At 44.2% G+C, this 22,281-nt stretch overlaps 1 protein-coding gene across 1 annotated transcript in view; it reads right to left on the bottom strand.

Annotated features, from left to right (window-relative positions):
• Positions 1–22,281, bottom strand: part of LOC111872086 — a 402,164-nt gene that overhangs the window by 326,223 nt on the left and 53,660 nt on the right. The window contains exon 3 of the mRNA XM_033754522.1: positions 3,120–3,137. Within this exon, the coding sequence (XP_033610413.1) occupies positions 3,120–3,137 (18 nt within the window). The remainder of the gene's footprint in view (positions 1–3,119; positions 3,138–22,281) is intronic.

The raw sequence follows: 22,281 nt of genomic DNA on the forward strand, positions 1-22,281 counted from the left end.
TTTTTTTAAAACGTCGCGCTGGACGGGCATGCGCACTGGGCTCGCTTCCAGGTGTCAGTTGCTCACCTCAGTAATTTCCCACTCTGATTACAACATGTGTTATGTATCATTCTGCGCAATATTCGCTTAGATGAAAATGAGACTGGAGTAATTAATTGAAGAAGTAAGGAAGTATCCTTGTTTGAGGAAGAAAGCGTTAGAAGAATATCGGAAACAGAACATGCGGGATAATGCCTGGGACATGATTTCTGGAGAACTGAATACACCAGGCAATGTACAAACATTGTTCTTTAATCTATAAGTGAAGAAAAATATTTTCATCAACCCCATTCATTCGGAAATATTCTTTAAATTTAACTTCATCTTCATGTAACTGCTTTATCAGACGCTGAAATTCACCAAACTTTGTTCTTCTTAAGTTCACGCCATGCACCCATTTCCTTTTACGTTTACACAAGGAAAGTAAAGGCAAAAGCTCATCGTCGAAATCATCACTGCCCCCCCCCCCGCACACTATCGGCCAACATCTCATTCAAGACTGAGCAGTTTCGTACCAAACATAGCTTTCTGTGTGGCCACGCGGTGCAGCAAACATAGCGTACACAGCGTACGTAGGGTACGTAGCGCTCTGTGTGGCCGCACCTTTATGAAGCTGTAACAGCTATGACCACGGGTTAAATGACAACATAACAAAACAAGGCACAGTACTCAGTAAACAGCAAGACGCCCAAGTCTAAACAGAAACACGTACAGTTGCAAATGAAGCGTTTCTGCCGCTGAAAATCCACTAATATCCAGGAAGCAACGAAGTTCACGCTAGGAAGTTTACGATGTCGGCAGTATCCGTCGGTATGGCGAGTAAGCCAAGAGCTGGATACTAGGAATCTGGGATAGATTCCCGGCAGGGGTACGGGATTTCACATCCAGACCGGCTCCGAGGCCCATCCATCTTCCTCCTAACAGATACCGGTCGGTGGCTCTATCTTTGAGTGTATGAGTAAAGCGACCGAGTCGTGACCCTGACCGTTCACCTCGAATTAGAATACGTGTATGTATACTTAGCCCCCAACACGTTTTCATGGCCTGCTACTTAGGCTAGACTATGCAGCATCTAATGAAGAATTCCATTCCAGTGATTCTCTTGAAAAATGAACGTGTGCGTCGCAGTGAACAGTGTTTCTCGATTTTAACACATGCATAAAGATCTTCACGACAGTGGCATCAAAAGTGTGCACTTAGTGCACTCGAGCGGTGAAATACATGCTCATAAGGCGACACATTGGCTCAGGCATCTGTTAATGCTGCACTACAGTAATCCAAGTATATGATTCAGTGTGACACAGCGTTCAAAATAAACTACACCTGCTGCGCCATCGCTCTGCATGCCACTCAATACTATCGAAGCAGACGAGTGCCACTGCACTCTCTCCACTCACACTTGCACCCACCGCTGTAGCTTTTGTGCTCATTTTTCAGTCTGATATATCACTGCCTCAGAATACAAACTAAAGAGTTGAATACCCCCGACTACCAGACTGCACAGCGTCGAACGGAAAGGAAAGACAATCATGAACAGTAATAAGGATTACAAGATACTAATCCGAAATTGGGCCAGAGATACTACATGGGCAAGGCTCAAAATATCTTTACGACATCGCCCAGGTACCGGTTTGAGGCGCCAACGCTACAGAAGCCAGCTCGGTTCGCAAATGGGACCACAACTACGTGTCACATAAACATACTCAGAATATTGGAATGGAAGTGACTAGTTGTGGCGGTGGAGGCGGTGGCGCCCCTGATGGCCGCGGCACCGAGAAGGTTGGTGTGGCGGTAACGCTTGAGACTTGCATTCAGTAAGTACTGGATACGCGGTCTGAATCTAGCCCGGGACACCGGCTATCCTGACCGAGGTTTTTCGTGGTTCCTCAGTCCCTCAAGCCAAATTTGGGGGCAGTGCCTCAGTTACGCCATTACAGCTTCCTTCCAAATATTTTTAAATCATTTATTCACCGATTATCCTATCATTTGACGCCATATAGTCTGAAATACTAACTTCGGTGTAAAATAAACCACACATAATAATAAATTATTATTATTATTATTATTATTATTATTATTATTATTATTAATTTCTGTATCTGAGTGTTTGCCAACAGAAAATAGCCTGTAACACGTGATCACTACAAAGTATACAGGACTAAAAACATACACTAAAAATTAAACCAAAATAAATACAACGTTAACATGTTAACAGAAACAACGAACTTAACCGAGAAATGAGGATGTATCAGTTAAGTTTGTTGTTTTAACGACGCTGTCGGTACTGAGACTATATAGCGCCGATGACAGTATAATTAATGAATATGGAGCAAGTTTGACGAATGAGAATTGACAGGGGATAGAAGTACTCGGAGAAAAACTGTCCCAGTGCCACTTTGTCCAGGAAAAGATAGCTGAAGGGGAAATAGCGTAATAATATGTTTACTGAAACGTCTAAAATAATAATAATAATAATAATAATAATAATAATGCATTAGTTAAAAAATTTTAAACTCCGTTTGTCAGTTCTGGTTTCCTCTTTCATGGGATATTCAAGTAAGCTTTCAGTATCGACACTACAGAGCGGGATGGCAGACTGACTGATGAATGAAGGCTCAGAAAGGATGTAGAAGGAAGCGGTCGTGGCTTAATCAAAGCTCTATCAGGGTATTTGCATGGGGACTGAGGAAACCACGAAGAAACCTGTTAGAATAGCCGAGATTTGAACCGAGAACTTCCTGAGTATAAGTTCAGCTCGAACTGTTCGGTGTCTGTTTTGCTGTAAGGAACGTGAAGAGGGGGCTAGTATGCATGTGGAAATGGGGAGCAGATCGTGGCCACTCTTGGGATGGCCCCAGGAGTAGGTCCAGAAACATTTAACATGTGGGGTTTCTGTGCTGTTCTGGCTCGAGAATGCACCCGCAGCAAGTTCAGTGTAAAATATGTAAGCAGTTCTGAATATTTCAAAAGTGTAGTCAGCACTATAAGTCTATAAGCAGAGTCATTAAATTTTATTGAAAAGGAAAAATAAAACAATTAAATATTATGAAACATGCAAGTTAAATAAGCACCTTACTTACCTTGATATAATTCCAGTGCTGCATGTAAAGAGAGGGAGAACAGAGCGCATGAGAACACTGCCTTGCGTTTGACACACCAGCTCAACAAATACGAGTATAAACATAACATGTGATCCTCTGGCTTGTAACGCCGTACACTTCGGGGACGGCTTGACTTTCGGAGGAATATGACGGTTACATCTTCAGCGTGGAAGGGTAACCCAAGCAAGAAACCAGCTTGCTGCCTGTTTCTGCTGATTTCTTGCTTGCTTTCAACAGTCCCGGGTTTTGGCACCATGCGCCACTTTCAGATTTTCAAGTGATTTCATTCCTCAGCAATTTAATTCGAGTTCAACACACTTTTCGTCTTGGTGTCCATCACCAGTATAAGAAGCAGATCCAGATCCATTCTTAATTGCCTGTTCATTTAAGCGTGCGCCAATCACAAAATATATATTAAATAATATTCTTTCAATTACAATTACTACAGAGCCGGTCACGGTAGCCGAGCGGTCTAAGGCATGCACTCGCTGTCTTCGCTCGATCGGAAGCCGGGATCGTGGGTTCGAATCCCACTCAGAGCATTGATGTTTAGTGTTTGTGTGTATATGTGCGTTTTTCTGTTTGTGTACAAGTAGAGGCCTTGCGACGAGCTGATCGCAAGCCCAAGGAGTCCTACGGAATGTTTTAAGGTCTAGTAAACCGAAGTGAAACGGAGAGTTTCATGGAGGTAGGCCATGGCCCAAATTGGGGATGTAGCGACATGTGAAAAAACAACAAAACAATTACTACAGTATTATGAAACTTACTTTCTTTAATTAAAATTTCAATCAGAACTACAAACAAATAATTCACTGTAAGGTAAAGTTTTCCCATGAAGACGTTGGGGGAGTGGATGTATAAACCCACGTTTTCTTGACCTCGGCCCTATTTAAGGCGAGCGATCAGCTTCACGTCCCCGGAGAAAGAGCCCCCGGTACCTAATGGATAGGAGGCTGAGTGGGCCGCAGAGTCGGTCTGGACGGCACGGAGAAGTGAAACTTTTTGCCCCCACAGAGACTCGAACTCCGACCCCTCGGTCGCCCAGCCCGCAATTCATTGTACTCTCACATTTATGTGAAACTGCTCGACAGACGTGATTTTTAAGTTAAAGAACTACCTAACCTACGAGGTCAATACATTTAACTAGAATTTCATTCTCTCCTACCTGTTTACTGCTTGGTTTCCCATCTTAAACCCTAAACTGTTCTTGGGATTCTCAGAGGTATCCTTTACACCACAACCAGTCTCACTGCTTTTGGCTTCTTCCCCGCTCCCCACTTACCTCTTTCTCTTTTACTTATTCTCCTCTCCTCGTTGTCCCTTCTTTATTCCCTGTGTGTCTCCTTTTCATTAAATTATCTCCTTTGCAATATGTGTAAACAATTGACGGCCGCACTTAACAATCGCCAGAAGCCAGAGCTAGGGCCTACTTACACAATCCAGCATTTAAAGTGGCAATACTAACAGTACTGCATTACGTACCGAGGCTTTGCCAGTCACGTGCACATGCAACAACACTGAATGGCGACAGGTTTCGCTCCTTTGGTTATCCACAAGCAGACAAGAAACAAAAATGTCTATTGTGCAATAAATGTCCATAACAAAATTCCGCCAAACTGCCATAAAACAATTAAACAAGCATATACCAAACTTCTCGTACGCCCAAGCTGAAACCGGTAGTTACTGACATGCGAATATTTCCACCGCAGAGGAACTGTGCAAGTCGTATCAAGTCTCCTTTACGGGTCTCTTCACAATCACATTGTAATCGAAACAAAAGTCTCACTCAACCAGTAAACTAGAGTCTGAAGACACATCTTGCATGAATATAATTTAATGAGCGCCATGTCACTTGACGAGACATACGAGACTTTTAGCTTTTCCTTTGTAAGAATCTGCGATGGTTCCGAATATAAAGTAATATTATATTGTAACAGATTCATATTCAACATCAGATTCAGTTAGGAGGGAAGTATTGCACAATATTCTGATAGAGTTGGGGATACCCATGGAACTAGTTAGGTTGATTAAAATGCGTTTAAACGAAACGTATAGTAAAGTCCGTGTTGGCAAACATTTGTCTGACAAATTTCCTATCCAGAATGGTCTAAAACAAGGAGATGCTTTAACGCCACTCCTTTTCAACTTTGCTTTAGAATATGCAATTGGGAAGGTACAGCGAAACCAGGTAGGACTGAAATTAAACGGGACACATCAGGTGTTGGTCTACGCCGATGTGAATCTACTAGGTGATAATGTGGATACCATACAGAAAAACACACAAACTTTAATTGACGCAAGTAAAGAGGTTGGTCTAGAAGCAAACACAGAGAAAACTAAGTAGATGTTGCTGTCTCGTCACCAAAATGCAGGGCAAAATCATGACATAAAGATAGGAAACAGATGTTTTGAAAATATGGCACAGTTCAGATATTTGGGGACAACGATAACAGATCGAAACCTGATTCAGGAGGAGATTGAACTCAGATAATGCTTGCTACCATTAAGTCCAAAACCTTTTGTCTTCTCGTCTGTTGTCCAAAAACATAAAAATTAGAATATACAAAACTATAATTTGGCCTGTGGTTCTGTATGGGTGTGAAACTTGGCCTCTGGCATTAAGGGAGGAACATAGACTGAGGGTGTTTGAGAACAGGGTGTTGAGGAGAATATTTGGACCGAAGAGAAATGAAGTGACAGGAGGTTGGAGAAAACTGCATAATGAGGAGCTTCATAACTTGTACTCTTCTCCAAGTATAATTACAATGATCAAGTCAAGGAGGATGAGGTGGGCAGGGCATGTAGCACGAATGGGGGAGACGAGGATATTGGTAGGAAAGCCAGAAAAAAAGAGACGAGTGGGAAGAGCAAGGGGTAGGTGGGTGGACAATATTAAAATGGATCTTAGAGAGATAGGATGGAATGGGATGGATTGGATTGATTTGGTTCAGGATAGGGAACAGTGGAGGGCTCTTGTGAACACGGTAATGAACCTTCGGGGTTCCATAAAATGCTGGGAAATTCTTGAGTAGCTGCAGAATTGGCGGCTCCCCCAGAAGGGCTCAGCTCCATGAGTAAGTATTATTTTTTATTGCTAGTGGGGTGGGACTAAGTCCCTTGTACTGCGGCCACTTCTGGCCTACTGTACCAGCCCCAGATGATAGGTGAGGGTGATTGTGGAGCAATTGGTGGAATGAAGGCTGGGAGAAACCGAAATACTATGAGAAAGCCTGTCCCAGCGCCACTTTGCCCACCACAAATCCCACTTGACCAGACCCCGTGATCGAACCCGGGCCGCCGTGGTGGGAAGCCAGCGACTAATCGCTTGAGCTATGGCGCGGCCTTGAGTGAGTGAGTGAGTGAGTGAGTGAGTGAGTGAGTGAGTGAGTAAGTGAGTGAGTGAGTGAGTGAGTGAGTGAGTGAGTAAGTAAGTAAGTAAGTAAGTAAGTAAGTAACGGACTTGATGAACGCGTTGCCAGGTAACAACTCTGTAAACACAAAAGTATGCTATGACGGCCAAATCAGTAGAGAACTTTCTGTTTGTTCAAGTGTCATGTTGCAATGAAAACACAACATGGAAGCAAACAACGTAAGTATCTACACATAACACGTTCCTGCAATGGAGCTGGGATAGCGTACTCGGTATAGCGACTAGTTAAGGGCTGGACGACCGAGAGGTCGGAGTTCGAGTCCCGGTAGGATCAAGAATTTTCCCTTCTCCACGTCGTCCAGACCGGCTCTGGGCCCCCCCCAGCCTCCTATCCAATGGGTACCGGGGGCCCTTTCCGCATGGTTAAAGCGGCCAGGCCGTAAAGATGACCACTCACCTCCAATTAGTGGCGAGGTCAAGAAAATTTGGACATATACATCCATTTTCCCATACGTCTTCATGGCTTAGTGCCTTAATTAGTTAAGCACAGGGACAACTTTACATTACACGTAGCTGAGTTCTAATGACCTCTAAACTTGAATTAGTTTCAAACGAAGGAGAGGGTACGTAAAACAGTCTCTGTACGGCTTCAATTGATTACTTACTTCAGCAGCAGAACCTGAAGTTTCAATGCGCCTAATAATGGACGCGTTTCTGAGCAATTCAATCCAACCGCCATCCTCGCAATCTAAGATCCATTTCCTTCTGCCTTCCAAGAGCTCTTCCACGCCAACGGCTGTATGCATTCCTTCTTTACCCCACTAGAGCTCACTGCAAGTATCCTGACAATATCAGGTGACCACTAAATGTCGGGGAGTCCCTCGTTATGAAACTTCAGTTACTCACATAAGCATTCGTCCTTCTTAGCACCAAACGTCTTCGTATGCGCTTTCAATTGCGATTAAATCGGCAGGAAACGATTTATTGCAACACAGTACGTCACAAGCGCCCACCAGATGATTTTTTTAATCTCAAGTAACTCCATAATAGTCCATGATCACGTTCAGTCTACTTTAGTACGCCAAGTTGGCTCCACCCCTCTCCCGGCAGGTGAACAAACCGGTCCCAATACTTGTCATGTATCAACAGGACACAAGTCATATATATATTTATCTATTTATGGTTCACTTAATGATGCTGTCAGGAGCTCAGATTATTAGCTTGGAATTATTAGGACGATCAGCGAAAAATGAATTGGAACGAATGCGGAGGGAGGCGGTCGTACTATTCTGCCATCTTCCTGGAGGCCCATGAAAAAAAAAACCTGCCAAAATAAACGGTCTCCGAGCCGAGATCTGAACCGGGACATTCAGAATACAAGGATACTTGGTTCCCAGATACAAGCCCTTGTTCTCGTAAGACGGTTACGGACGACTACTTCAAACTGCAGGTCCGTGTGACTTCTAAATACACAGTGTGTCCAGGTTCTGTTAGGACTGTGTTCATTAAAAATAGAAGGCGTGAATTATTTTCAAAATTTCACTCTTTTTATTCAAAATAGTCTCCTTCAGAATCAATACATATGGTCGATTGAACAGTTTTCGAAAACAGTCACTGTACTCCTTTTGTCGAATCGCATTTAAAACTGCGGTAGATTCCCTTTTGATGTCCTGGATGGTGTCGTGACGGTCTCCTTTCATCGCCAACTTAACTTTTGGGAACAACCAGAAATCTGCTGGAGCCAAATCTGGCGAATAAGGAGGATGATCAAGGACTGTGATCCAATTTCTGGCCAAGAAAACACTCACGATCTTCGATTTGTGGGGTGGGGCATTTTCGTGGAGGAGCGACCAGGAACCTTGCTCTCGATATTCAGATCGAATTCGAAGAACCCTCACCCGCAAACGATTGAGGACTCCGAGATAATAATCAGAATTCACTGTTTGACCTTCTGGCAGAAATTCCTTGTGAATGATTCCTTTGGAATCGAAGAGGACGGTCAGCAATGTCTTTACTCGACTCTTTTGCATGCGCACTTTCATTGGTTTCGGCTTCTTTGGGCTCAACCACGCTGCACTCTGCTGCTTTGAGAGGGCCTCATATTGAAAAAAAAAAAAAAAGTCTCGTTACCAGTAACAACCGATTTTGTAAAGTTTGTATCACTTTGGGCCGACCGTAACATGTCTTTGCAGTGTTCCACTCCGGCATGTTTTTATCGCCTGACAGCGCGTGCAGTACAAACTGCGTACAGACCTTCCGTTTGCCCACATTCTCGGTCAAAATTTGATGCACAGTACTTTTTGGTATTCCCAAAAGCTCCTCGATGAGTCTTGCAGAAACACATCTGTCTGATGCAAGGATTTCGGTCACTTTTTTCACGCTTTCTTCAGTGCGACTTGTTCTCGGCTTTGATGCACGTGGAGCGTCTTCAATGTCCTCCCTGCCGTCACGAAATACAGCATACCATCGAAAAATGTTCGAGCGACTCAAACGATCACTACCGTACACACTTTTCATCATTTCGTATGCTTCTCCGGCTGTTTTGCCTAACTTCAAACAAACTTTGATGTTGGTTCTCTGTTCAACTGCCATTTTCCGACAAGCGTCAGAACACATGATGCAGCGATGCTTGCGCTTTGAAATTATAGACAGCCACAGGTGAAACGTCAAGAATCTTAACGCCACAACTCGCCAGCATATGGCAATAGAGGGCAAAATTAAAAAAAAAGAAAAAAGTCCTAACGGATCCTGGACACACCGTGCAATTATGTACCGTCCTTATCAGGTACGTTTACTAGTTCAGAGTTCCTTCGAGGCACTTCCCTCATTTCGCGGGGAAAGACACGCTTCCGGCGTACTATTCGTATCTCCGTCAGTTTGATCCCAAACAACTTTTAAATAAAACAGTATTTTTTTATAAAAACCGGTACGAACACCATGCAACTAGGTACTTTTTACTTAAGTCATGACAGGCGTGTAAACTTCCAGATGGAAGCAAGCTATAGGGGTCCTGAGATATAGTGCAGTAACAGATCTTCGAAAAATATGCACCTTTTATCACGGTACCTTTATGTACACTGCAAATAAACACCATTAAGGCACGCAAAATATACTATATACACCTGTTTGATAACAATATGATCAAATCAAAGAAGATGCGATGAGGTCAGGTAGCACACATGGGACAGAAGAGCGGGTACATGCCAAGTTTTGGTCGAAAGACCCGATGGAACGAAACCACGCGGAATATCCAGAAATATATGGAAAAACAAAATTCTGACGGGTCTAAAGGAAATACGATGTGAGGGTGTGAACTGGGTTCACCTGGTTCAGGATTTGAACCCGTGACGGGTCAGATAGAAATTGACTTACTGGAATATTTTCTATCGATTTCTTCGCACATATTCTAATTTCTACATATGCTAAAGAAAGAAATGCACGCAGTATTCTTCTACTGGTTAACGCAGAGCACATCATTCGTGACAGCAGCCCCTGCACAGTCAAGTCTTGTAAAGTCCCAGTATAAGGCCGCGCCATAGCTCAAGCGGTTACTAGCTGGCTTCCCAACGCGGCGGCCCGGGTTCGATCCCGGGTCTGGTCAAGTGGGATTTGTGATGGACTAAGTGGCGCTGGGGCAGGTTTTCTCCGAGTACTTCGGTTTCCCCTGCCAATCTTCATTCCACCAATTGCTCCACAATCACCCTCACCTATCATCTGGGGCTGGTACAAGAGGCCAGAAGTGGCCGCAGTACAAGGGACTTAGACCCACCCCACTAGCAATAAAAAAAAAGGTTTCAGACAAACTCTTGTTTAAGCTTGGAGTCCAACACTCACTTGTAGTGCTGAGGAAATTCGTGAAAAGCACACTCAATAACAGGCTTCCTCCTGAAGTGGGCCAGTATAACGAATACCAACTTGAAGAAGTAGCATGTACTCCACGACATTCGGTCGCATTATGTCTGACGCGACTTCGGCAACGGCTCAGGTTCATTGCGACAAGCGCAGTTACAAGATCGACCATTGGTTTTGCGTAATGTTATAGTGTCGAAATTCCTGGCACTGGAATTAATTGGCTGATTCTCCTTGCCTCTTATGATAATCAACTTTCGCCAGTTTAACAGTCGGCAAAGGAACAAACGCTGCAACTTCTGAAAAGGGAAATACTGGAAACCCACAACAACCAACTACGATTTGGAATGCATGGTTAGAGTCCCCAGCCACAATAAGCCTCAGGGGCACATCCTACGGGGCCTAAATTCTATCTTCACCAATCAAAGTAACAACTACTCCATGCACAGAATGTTCATTTTCTGATTGAGAAAGTGAATGCGATTTGCAGCACACCTGTTATACCGCATACGAATAAGTACTATCAGATACATTATGAAGTGAACCTGAGTACACACCTTCATCCATTGCAGGGAAATCTACTTCGCGGCCCTGCAAGGAATTTCCGCTATACAATCTTTCACGAGTTAAAGCATTCGCCATATGTGGTATGCAAGCGACCCACCTTTACGTGACCGACATTATACACAACCGCATCTGACAGCAAACGTTTGCGAACATCCACTAGCTCTTCCTGGCGAGCAGTTTCAAATCGCAACTTTCGCCTTTCCCACCCTACATTTTCCGAGAACACAGAGCCGTGAAGCTGATCCGATGTCTAGGATGTGCGGAACCATACCTCCATTCCCTACACGCCTCCACAGAATCGCGTCTTTACTGCATCTCGATTTTCAAACGTACCCATATACAGTGTTCAATCAAGGAGGAAACTTCGCAACACTGTTGACCGGGCCCAATATTCTTCACATATTGTTGCTGTAACTGTACCTGTAATGGCGCGCGTTCATCAGCGCTAATGACTCATTCTGCTATCAGCAGTTACAGTAGCAAACTGTGAGGAACATTCGGCAGGGTCTTTCCTCCTTAACTGAACGCACTGTATAAGAGCATCTCATTCAAATTCGGGTCTACTCAGCATTCGGTTATTAACACTAAACAAACAATTAAAATTATCACCAATTTTACCTATGCCAATCATATCTGTGGATGTAAAATAATGCCAAACGAATTTAGGCACATTCGTACTTCATAAGGAGCTGTGAGTTGCATGCTTGGTCTAAACCAGGCATGTCCAACGCGTCGATCGCGGGACGATTTTTGGTCTATCTCATAGGCCTATAAGGAAAAGCATGTAAATTTACTTGTAATGATTATATTCAGATTTGAAGGAAAAATGCGTATTAAATTAAGCTGTACTTTCAATGTATGTTGCTTTTACAACAAATATCATGTGTCGTGTTATTTTTGCTTAAAGCGAGGTATGAACATAGGAGAGGCTGGTAGATCACGGGCAGTTTTGACACTAAAAAGTCCATCACAACCTGTTTGAGGTTGGACATGCCTGGTCTAAACTATTCACTGGCTACCTCTTGCCTGCGGGCCACACACTTCTTCCAATGAACCCAATCCGGCGGATTAATTTCTGCCGATTGTGCGATAAACATGTTTCTGTCAATCGAATGCCCTTCTCAGCGTTACACGCTATCAGTCACACCCAACAGTACTAACAGTGCTGTAAATGGGGTTCAGTGGAAGACATCGATCCCTCGAACAGGGTTATGTTCTCGGAAACAGATGGACAGCAGACCATAAGCTACGAAAATATTCTTGACGAAACGATACTGATTACTCGACATGGCAGCACCGAGCAGTAGGAGCACAGATTTCATCGCCAGACAGAACTGCGGGAGGGCATCCATACTGAGATTTCAGCTGTCTCCCCTCCTCGTGCTCAACAAATAGGGATGAAGATTCATTCCAGGGGGGGTTTGATGGTTTCACTGATTTCGGTGGTCTGATCTGTTGCTCAATTAAGGAAATGTGACCTTCATTTTGTGACCGCTACTTCGTCTTGAGCACTCAACAAAAATTCCCCTAGATCAGAGGTGCACGCACGCACGGCCCAACAAGTATTCCATCCGCTCAACGGCTATATTAAGGGATTATTAACATGGCCCTTTTATGGGTCTTACTTTATTATAACAAGTCTAGTAGAGAAAGTGCCGTACTCACTGGATTTAACCACGAAAATACGAAACTTCTCCATGCGAAATGCATGTTCAACTTTTCTATTGTGGGGTAAACTGACTGACTTCATGGAGCTGAGACATTCTTGAGAAGCCGCCAATTGTGCAGCTACACAAGAACCTCCCAACATTTTGTGGAACCTGAATGTTAATTACCGTGTTCACAAGAGCCCTTCACTGGTCCTTATCCTGAGCCAGATCAATCCAGACCATACTACTCCCTCCTATCTCTCTAAAACCAATTTTAATATTATCCACCCACCTGCGTCTTGGTCTTCCTAGAGGTCTCTTTCCTTCTGGCTTTCACACCAATTCGTATCCTATACGCATTCCTCTCCTCCCCATTCGTACTAGATGCCCTGCCCATCTCACCCTCCTTGACTTAATCATTCCCATTATAATTGACGAAGAGTACAAGTTATGAAGCCCCTCATCGTGCAGTTGCCCGAACACTGGAGTCATGGATTCAAATCAGAGTGGATGCATGCGTGTTGTTTCTATTTATCCTTACACGACGTCGATGTGAAAGGACGAGGCCGTAGCCTACTTGCAGGCACCGTCCCTGCATTTGCTTGGAAGAGCCGAGGAAAGCTATGAAAAACCTCAATCAAGATATCCGGTGTTCGGACCGAGATTTCAACCCAGGACCTCCTGAATACGAAACAGGGATGCTAACCACTCGGCAGCGATTTTTGTTCAACATGAACCGCTGTCCGCGTTTTTGCGAGTTATGTTGCCCCGTGTAGGATGCCGCCTTGAAAATAGCTGCTTTCCTGTCGTCTGAACGGGAGAGGTCAGATGGTCTCATAACGGACGCTTAAGAAGAGCGTAATACAAAAATCACATCCCACTGTAGAGTTCCATCTTCTGGGACATAACGCCGTGTAGTCCACTGAAAGTTAACCGACGTTGTGCCAGCTACCTGCTTCATACTGATTTCTTGCTTGTCTCCTTCTTCGTGCCTGAAGATGGAGCCGAGATGTTCCTCAGAAATTTTGCCTTTCAACGGAATTCACGACGTTATATCGCAGACAACAGAAATCTTCGTAACCACTGCTGTGAGAACCTCAAGTTCTACTTCCATCCCTCTGAACCAGAACGTCCTACGAACGATACACGGTCTGCAAGCATGTTGCAAGGCACGACAGGAATATATCAATGTTCCACGCTACCTCCAGATATGGACCGACTGCTGTTACATAACGTGGGTAGTCTTCGGTGGGCTGAATTTATCAGAAATTCTTTAAGCATCCCACGTGCTCCGGAATGACCTACTACTGGCGAAACAGGTACGCAACTTGCATGTGTGGTACTGTGCATGTGTGCGAGGTAATGTCTGCACCAGAGTCACACGCCTCAAGAACTTTCACCATCAACTTCCTCTTTGAAAATTTCATTTCCAAGCTAACCGTATTATAGGCACTAAGTAGATATACGCAGCAGAGGCGTGACTTTCGCGCAAACACAAAACACAACTGCGTTTCTTCTAAGTTATATATTTTAACATGTTGCGCGACTGAGAACCCCCCTCCTCTCCACGGTAACGTAGCGCTCCCCGCCACTCCCCTCCGCGGGGANTCGCTGTTTATTGTGAGAACCATATGAAACGCACAAAATTCGCCCTGCTGGCGGAATGCATGACTTTTAGTATGCTGAAGCTGGTAGTGCACACAGAACCACTTGGTTTTAAGGCGTCAAATGCACTGTTACATCTGTTTGTTGATCACTTTCCTTATAACTGCAACTCTGTAGCAGAAAAGGGAGAGTATACAGATACTCCTGGCAGCCGGGATGGCTCAGTCGTTACCACGAATAGGCTATGGGCTGGGCGACAGAGGAATGGGTGTTCGATTCCCGGCTGGGGAACAGATTTTTCTATTACCGTTCAGTCTCAACCTCCTATATAGTGGGTTCAGGGGGCTGTTTCCCAAGGTGTAAAGTGGCAGGGAAGTGAAGGTAACTCACCTCCACCTGGTACAAAGTTTAAGAATGGCGGAGCTATATCTCCACTTCGCCATGGGTCTTCATGGTATGATGCGTATTAATTAAGCTCAAGGAGAACTTTGCCTTTTTTTACACGTAGACCTTTGCCCCAGTCTCCGATCTGCGCTATTTGTGATGCAAGCCGACTTAATTCACAGAAACGTCCACTACTTCCGCGCAGAGGCCCCGAATTTTTTTTCCCTTGGCACTACAGCCCCAGTGGGCCTAGGCCTACCTCCATGAACTTTTCCGTTCACTTCGGTTTTTCCAGATCTTACACATTCGGTAGGTCGAATCCACGATCCCGGTTTCCAAGCGAGCGAAGACAGTATATGCCTTAGACCGCTCGGCTACCGTGACCGGCAGAGGCCCCGAATACAATGGCGAATTCTACACCACGCACCTCACTCAGACTCTCCATCTCCATAAGTAACATTCCTCGGATCTCCAACTGTCATTCGGCGACGCTGTCAGCATCAACACTACATAGCGTCGATGACAGGAACATTACTGAACATGAAGGGGTTGGTGCAATGAGAACTGGCAGAGGAAACCGAAGCACTCGGAGAAAACAGCTCCGGTGCCACTTCGTTCACAACAAAACACGCATGACCTGACCTGGAATCGAATCCGTACCGCCACGGTGGGAAGTGGGAGACAGTCTGAGCGCACGGCCCCGTGACGTAAATCTGTTGCTTGCCAACATTATAACAAAGAGTCTAAACAGCATCCTTTAATGGCAGTATAACAACTTCTACATAATATTACTGAAATTCGTTTTCTGTCATAACAATATTCCTAATGACGAACGTTACCAATAACTAATGGCCGCTTAAGAACGTAACCGAAACCCTAAAATTAACGAAAGAAGAACCCGCCGAATTACGAATCTCCGCATTGTGCTGCACTTCCCGTGAACTCAAATCCAATGAAGGCTTCGTTTACATATGGGTTGCCAGTCCCTAACCATATTCACCATCACCATATGGTTTCGAAAAAAAAATTCAAGCTACTATGTATTCCAATCTAAAACGTGACTTCCTACCCTCAGACGAGCAGAAACCAGGGTAAAAAAGGCCTGGTGGCAAAAACCACAACACAAAACATACACTTCGCCTAAAATATCTGAGCATGAGAAGCTCTGCGTTAAACGAGCTCCCCACTATCATCATCATCATCATCATCATCCGTGTCGGTAACCATCAGAGCTGCAATTTGTTATATGTTCTGTGCACACTGCGGCAGCCAGGGCGCCGGTACAATGCCTTTTAATCGGTCCGTGAAACGAAGAAGTTTATAAGACAGTGGGATTCGAGAGAATCATAGCGATGTGCATACAATTACTTGCATGCTTCCAGGAATCAGACTGCAGGCTGCTCAAGATGGTATGGAGGGCAACGAACAAAGGAATCTGACCCTTACAGGCGAAGTTTTACAGAAACATATTTCTACACAGCTTGACGCCAAAGTTCCTATAACTGGATACCGCCTCCCACATCACAACACGCCCCTGACTTGTTCCCGCAGTGATTGACGGGGCTAGCCATCAATGTCTGTGCCGAACCCTGCATGAGACAGAACAATGCAAAAGTTAGCTCCGTCCTAGGTCAAATTCTCACACTGCAATCTGCTTTCAGCAGGGTTTCCCAAAGTTCTAGAGTACAGCTTCACCACACAGCATTTTATGAAGCAAAACAGGAACTGAAAGCGAGATTAGCCATTCTCAATATATTGCCTAAACTGCAACAACGCTTACACATAGAATGCAGCCGGCTCTGAACTCTCCAAAGAGCATAACACAACAATTCTGCACATCACTGCAACAAAAGCACGCACCTTCCGTCAGCAGTGTCGCCCTAATGCGGACCTGCAGGTATTACAACAATTAGTACTGCATTTGTAACGCATGCGTCCGAAACATGTTGCCACAAAAGATGCAGCAACCGTCACCATAACTGTTCACGCTTCCGTTGCCTTCGATTTCCGTAAAATATCATTTAACAGCAAGCTAGATACCATTCAAGGGCATCTCCATACAAAACTTGAAATCCTACGTTCAACGGCGCTAGTTCACAAGCTCGCACAACGGCCATGTTGGAACCGGTAATGATCATACAGGTTTAAAGAAAATCGGTCACTTAGTGTCTGTGATATTTATGTTTGTAGCTGCATGCCAGCATAGACGGAAACACACTCGCAGTTCACTTCACTAACTGGGTTTCAACCAAAATGGCGAAGCTCTAGAAAATCATACTAGTAGTTATAAAAGAATTAGCTGACTGCACACCGGCATCGAGGTGTACAAAGAAATGGGGGGGGGGGTTCGGCGAAGTTTACTTCAGTCGCAACTTCACGAAAATAAAATGAATATATTACTTCATTCTCGAACTAGCAGACCAACACCTTATTCCAACTGTAAATAAAATCAGTGAAGCATTGTCAAATGCGTCCTTTGCTATTTTGTATGTCTCTTGGTCATCATGTACATACAAATTTGTTGCAAAGTTAATCACACTACGGGTATGACTCTGCAAAATCAGCTTTACTTTTCTTCGTATTTCGTTAAGAAACTGAAAATTGTTTAGATGAAAGTTCAAGGTTTTAATAAGACTTACATTCCAAGTTACGTATGATAAGCCTCTTTTCAGAAACAATGAGCAACATAGCTCAATTTCAGCTTCGTGTAAAGCACCAACATTAAATTCGTCGGGCAATATATAGCGAGCACCAGACAGCCGGAGCAGCTCAGTCGGTATTGCGACGGGCTATGGGCTGGACGCCCAGGGTTCGATCCCGAAAGGGACAAGAGACTTTTTCTCTACACCACGGCGCCCAGGCCGGTTCGTATCCAATGGGTATCAGGGGCTCTTTCCCCGGGGGTAAAGAGGCCGCGGCGTGAAGCTGACCACTCACATCTATCTAACGCTAAGGTCAAGAATGGTGGAACTACGAGTATAGCTCCACTCTTTCATGTCTTCATGGCGTGCTGCTTAATTAATGAAGCACAAGGAAAACGTTACATTTACTTGTATTACACCAATTCGAAATTTAAATGAAATCGGCAGAGTAGTTTTCGAGATTAAAAATGAAGCTGGTTACGACTTACTGTGAAATAATTTAAATCTGTGTATAGAAAACCGAGATTAACGGTCGTGGGGATCCGCTGCACTGACCACGTGACACCCTCTGTCCGCTAAAGTTGGCACTAACTTCGCCGACAAGCGGCGGTCACTCGCTCGGTATAGTTCGCTTGCGGACTACAGGTCACGGAGTTTGTAAAGAAAGCCCAAGGTAGGCTACCGAAGAATCCTGCTGTCACTTCTTCAGTTGTTACACTTTGGCTGCACAGAAAATATACTACGCAGGCCTTCAGTACCTTCTTTCTCCAGGATTTACGACATATTTAACGAGACCAATGCTATGACAGCGTAAATGAAAGGTTAGGCGACAATACAACTTCACTGGAGGCAAAATGATCAGATTAAATGAGTATCTCTTTATTAATGGTTCAAATGTGCCATAACGAATGGCACGTCAAACATTAAAATGCAAACCTGAGTATCAGGTACAAAAACTTAACAAGATGGATTACCGCCTCTAGGTGTCCGAGCACACCTCTTCTGTCCTAATGTACTATTAATGGTAGCCACTGCACTACTACTGTCCCCTGCTTAGGAGTCCGCAGGCTACCCGCACGTCCGAAATGTTGGGCAAACTGTCTTCAGCTATTCTACACTTTTTGCAGTTACTTTAGTTTCTACAGAGGCGTTTCGGCTCCAGGGGCGTTATCAGTGCTCACGTATCAGCCGCTATCAGTCATCGCCTCAACAATTTATACGTATATACATTCACTGCTACAAGCTGCACAAAAAGAAACTGATCTCCGTGCTATTCTACGCGCTAACCCCAAATCTCAGAATTTTAAACAGATATTACAAAAAGCTGCTTCGTCATTTATAACGGATCACAGCTTAATTACTTCCGTCGTAATGTGGCATGTGAGGTTTTCAAGGCGGCGTGCAGTGACATCCACTCCCCTAAACGCCTGCATGGGGTAGTGCTTAATTAGTTAAGCACAAGGACAACTTTACCTTTTACTTTTATGTATCTGTCAATAAGTATTAGCCACAATTAATTTGGCGTACGTTTAGAATAAATGAATTAGGAGTGAGAAGATGGTAATGTACGGCAGAAATATGTAGCAAATGAGTGAATTATTAATGTAACTTTATGCATGGTGAATTTTAAATAACATTACCACCGCTGTATGCGACTGATATTTATGTACTAAGTGTGGAAATTCAACCAACAAACTTTAATTCATACTGCAACCCCCCCCCCTTATCCTTTTCACGTCTTTACCTCGTTCTTTTATCTCCGTTTAAACAGTATGTACGATACTCGTCACAGTTTCAAACAAAGAGCCGTCACCTGTACACGTACGAGATAATTACTACGGCGTGGGAACGACATAACGTACACACATATCAGATAACGCATATACATAGTCACGAACGTCTCTTATATACATACTGTCACGTGACAGAGTGACACTTTAACACACAGTTCGCGACTACTCTTTACAAATCACTGTCACACTAAGACTAGCATTCTCAGTCACGGTCTTCGCTGCGGTTCTCTTTAACGTCTTCCAACGGCGAGCGATCCTCTGCTCCTGGGCTCGCGCCCTCGCAGGCTGGCAGCCATCTCACACAAAAGTCGTACTCTTCTAACTCCCGGCTCTCTCTCTCTCTCTCTTCAGTTATGTCACGAGTGTAATTAACATAAAACCACAAAAGAAATACTTCAATTCGTCGCAGAATTACACACACAGAATGTCAAGGTTAGGAATGCGTGGATCTTTTGCTCCACTTACTTTATAAGCCTTTATATGGCGCTTTTATTAGGCACACGGACATCATTACATTTATTTTTATAGTGAAAATGAACTTAGCACGTAATTTATTTGCATGTTTCATTTTGCTACTGCAGTGCCCAGGGTTCTCCACCAATATCGAAACATGTTGGCTTCCAGCCACGGGAACGACTCTTGAGAGGCGTAACAGGTTTACGTTTCCCCTCTTACGTAAAAATGACACGCAGATTACTCAGTGTCATCGCGTGTGACCCCATTACGTACAGTTCACCTTGCACAGCTCCGGTGCGAGGCCGTATGGCCCATTTGGATGTTATACAGACTGGCCATAACAAGCAGTCATGAAGTCATCACCAAGCTTAACAGAGATGTTTACTGTCTGGGTTTATACGTGCCGAGGACTTCAGCGCTGAAGTCCGAAATGCAGGTAAATCACAACAGAGGTCTTAATGTTCTATTCTAACAAGTTAAAGTATAAATTCTAAAACAAACAAAATCTCTTCGTTTCAGGACCTCGTAACAAGAGGGATTCGCGCTCCACAGTACTATGGGTTTTTAATGTTTTATTTAAGCGCAGTCGGAATAACGACTGGCTAAGTACTGGACGACCGAGGGGTCGGAGTTCGTGTCTCAATAGGGTCAGAGTTTTTTCTTCTCCACGTCGCCCAGACCGGCTCTAGGACTCATCCAGCTTCCTGTCCAGTGGGTACCGGGGGTAAACTGGCAGGAGCGTGAAGCTGACCACTCACCTCCAACTAGCGCTGAGGTTAAGAAAATGTTGATCTATACATTCACTCCCACATACGTCTTCATGGCGTAGTGCTTAATTACGTAGTTAAGCACAGAGAAAACTTTATTTATTTATTCATGTTTATTCATATGTGCTTCGGTTACTTGACGAAGCTCCCAAGGGCAAGGATTATAATGTCGAACGATTCTTTGATTAGTAAATAATAAATTGGAAGGGATGCGAAAGAGAAAGGTACTGGCTTAATTTCAGACATACCCTAGAATTTTCTTGGCGGGGCAAAGGAAAATTTTGTCGGATTACCTGCACCCCGGGCCAACATTTAATCCCTAGGCCTGCTCAATACAAAGCAGGAGTGCCAACCACTCGGCCACGACGTTCGATGGGTTCAGATAATAAGGGTGTGGTCAGTTCGGAAATAAATCATGTCTGAAGCCCTTCGTCTGCGAGAACAACACGAGACTTTCTATGAAAACGCTGCCCGCTGGCCCTACAGAGCGGAACTTGAACCCTCATAATTAAGTTAATAACAAAAAAAGATAATTCTGGCGGCCAGCTATACATGTTTGCGCCACATCAGATATTGCTAATGACCTACTACAGCACGACAGTTTATTGCTAACATTACATCATTCGTACAACGCAGTGATATGTTTACACAACTTGTCAATATAATAATTTGCAACATCTTAATTTAAGACGATAGTTTCGGATGGGAGGGTCGTGAAAGGCCCCTTCAGCCTCATGTGATTCGCTGTGAAAAAAAAAACGGTTACGAACCTCGGTCTAGCTGGGCATTTCCGTGGCATATCGCCCACCGCTTTCTAGTCCAGTCCAGCAATTGCTACCAGACCTCGCCAGCACACTGGTTCTTGGGTTCGAGCCCCGTCGGGACCCATGACCTAATTTATGTTCGTCCCAAGACCCTTTATATGTTTGGAAATGTTGTCTCTTTTTCTACGAGAGGAGGGGTTTCTCTTTCAGAGTAGCCGCCACATATTTTGGTTGCACAGCAGTTTCGCAACAGTGTACCCGCACTTACGGGCACCATACACGTTTTGTCACTTTAGGACAATTCTGCAGCAGAGTACGCCTTAACTTATGCAACTACGCTCTGAAACTGCAATCAGCTGAACGGTCGTAGGCCTGACCACCGCCAACTTCAAGCCTCTTGTTTCCTATGCATGGCTTCTCCTTGGACGACTTACGCGTTTCCTGCATAATTTTTATGTAATCGTACATGTAATGAATTTTGAGATCTATGCGCATTTCGTGGACAGGTGTGTGTGAACAATTTAAAAGCAACGTACATATAGTTTCTTCAGAAAAAAATACAGAAAATTAGTGAGAAAGTTACGCTTGTTTTCCTTCTCATGGGGTCTTAATTGTCAGGGTTGTGGTTGCAAGAAAACTGTCTTCTACAGAGAGTTTATTCCTGTGGTTAGTTTCTACTTGAAATAAACCTGAAAAATCTGCTTCCCGCACTCGTAGGAACCTGGGATGGGTGGGAACAAGAATTTCCAAGACCATGCTTGAAATGTTGGCAATTCTACAAGGCTCGGAGCTCACAACTGAATTACTGAGAGGTTACTTCAGCCCGTAACTACAGTGCTACATGTGTTACGTAAGTGGGCTTACGCTTTCGGGTTGGCTTGTCATCCCAGTCCCATCTGAAGAAAAACGAAGTCGGTGGCCCGAGAACGTAACTGTGCGTAGGGGAACTGTGACTGGCGTTACGCAAGTTCCCTCTACAAACTCTCTCTGGGTCGCCTGCAAATGCTTACTAAATATCACACGATAGTCACGCTCGGGTCGCTGATAGTGTAAAGGGCATCAATTACAGCATACGTATTTTTAGCGCAAGAATACGGATACAGAAATGCATACTGCACTGCAACTATAAAGGCATATATACAAATAAAATTAAATTAAACAATAAATATACTTTGTAAGATTTGAGGCTTTCACGGCGGTGACTATGAAGAAAGCAGTCTTCTGGGATTTGGCACCGTGTATATGTGGTGTTAACCGACGTTTCGGAGGAACGTATCGCCTCCATCTTCAGGGTA

Source organism: Cryptotermes secundus, unplaced genomic scaffold, assembly GCF_002891405.2.
Source record: "Cryptotermes secundus unplaced genomic scaffold, Csec_1.0 scaffold356, whole genome shotgun sequence".
Lineage (NCBI taxonomy): Eukaryota > Metazoa > Arthropoda > Insecta > Blattodea > Kalotermitidae > Cryptotermes > Cryptotermes secundus.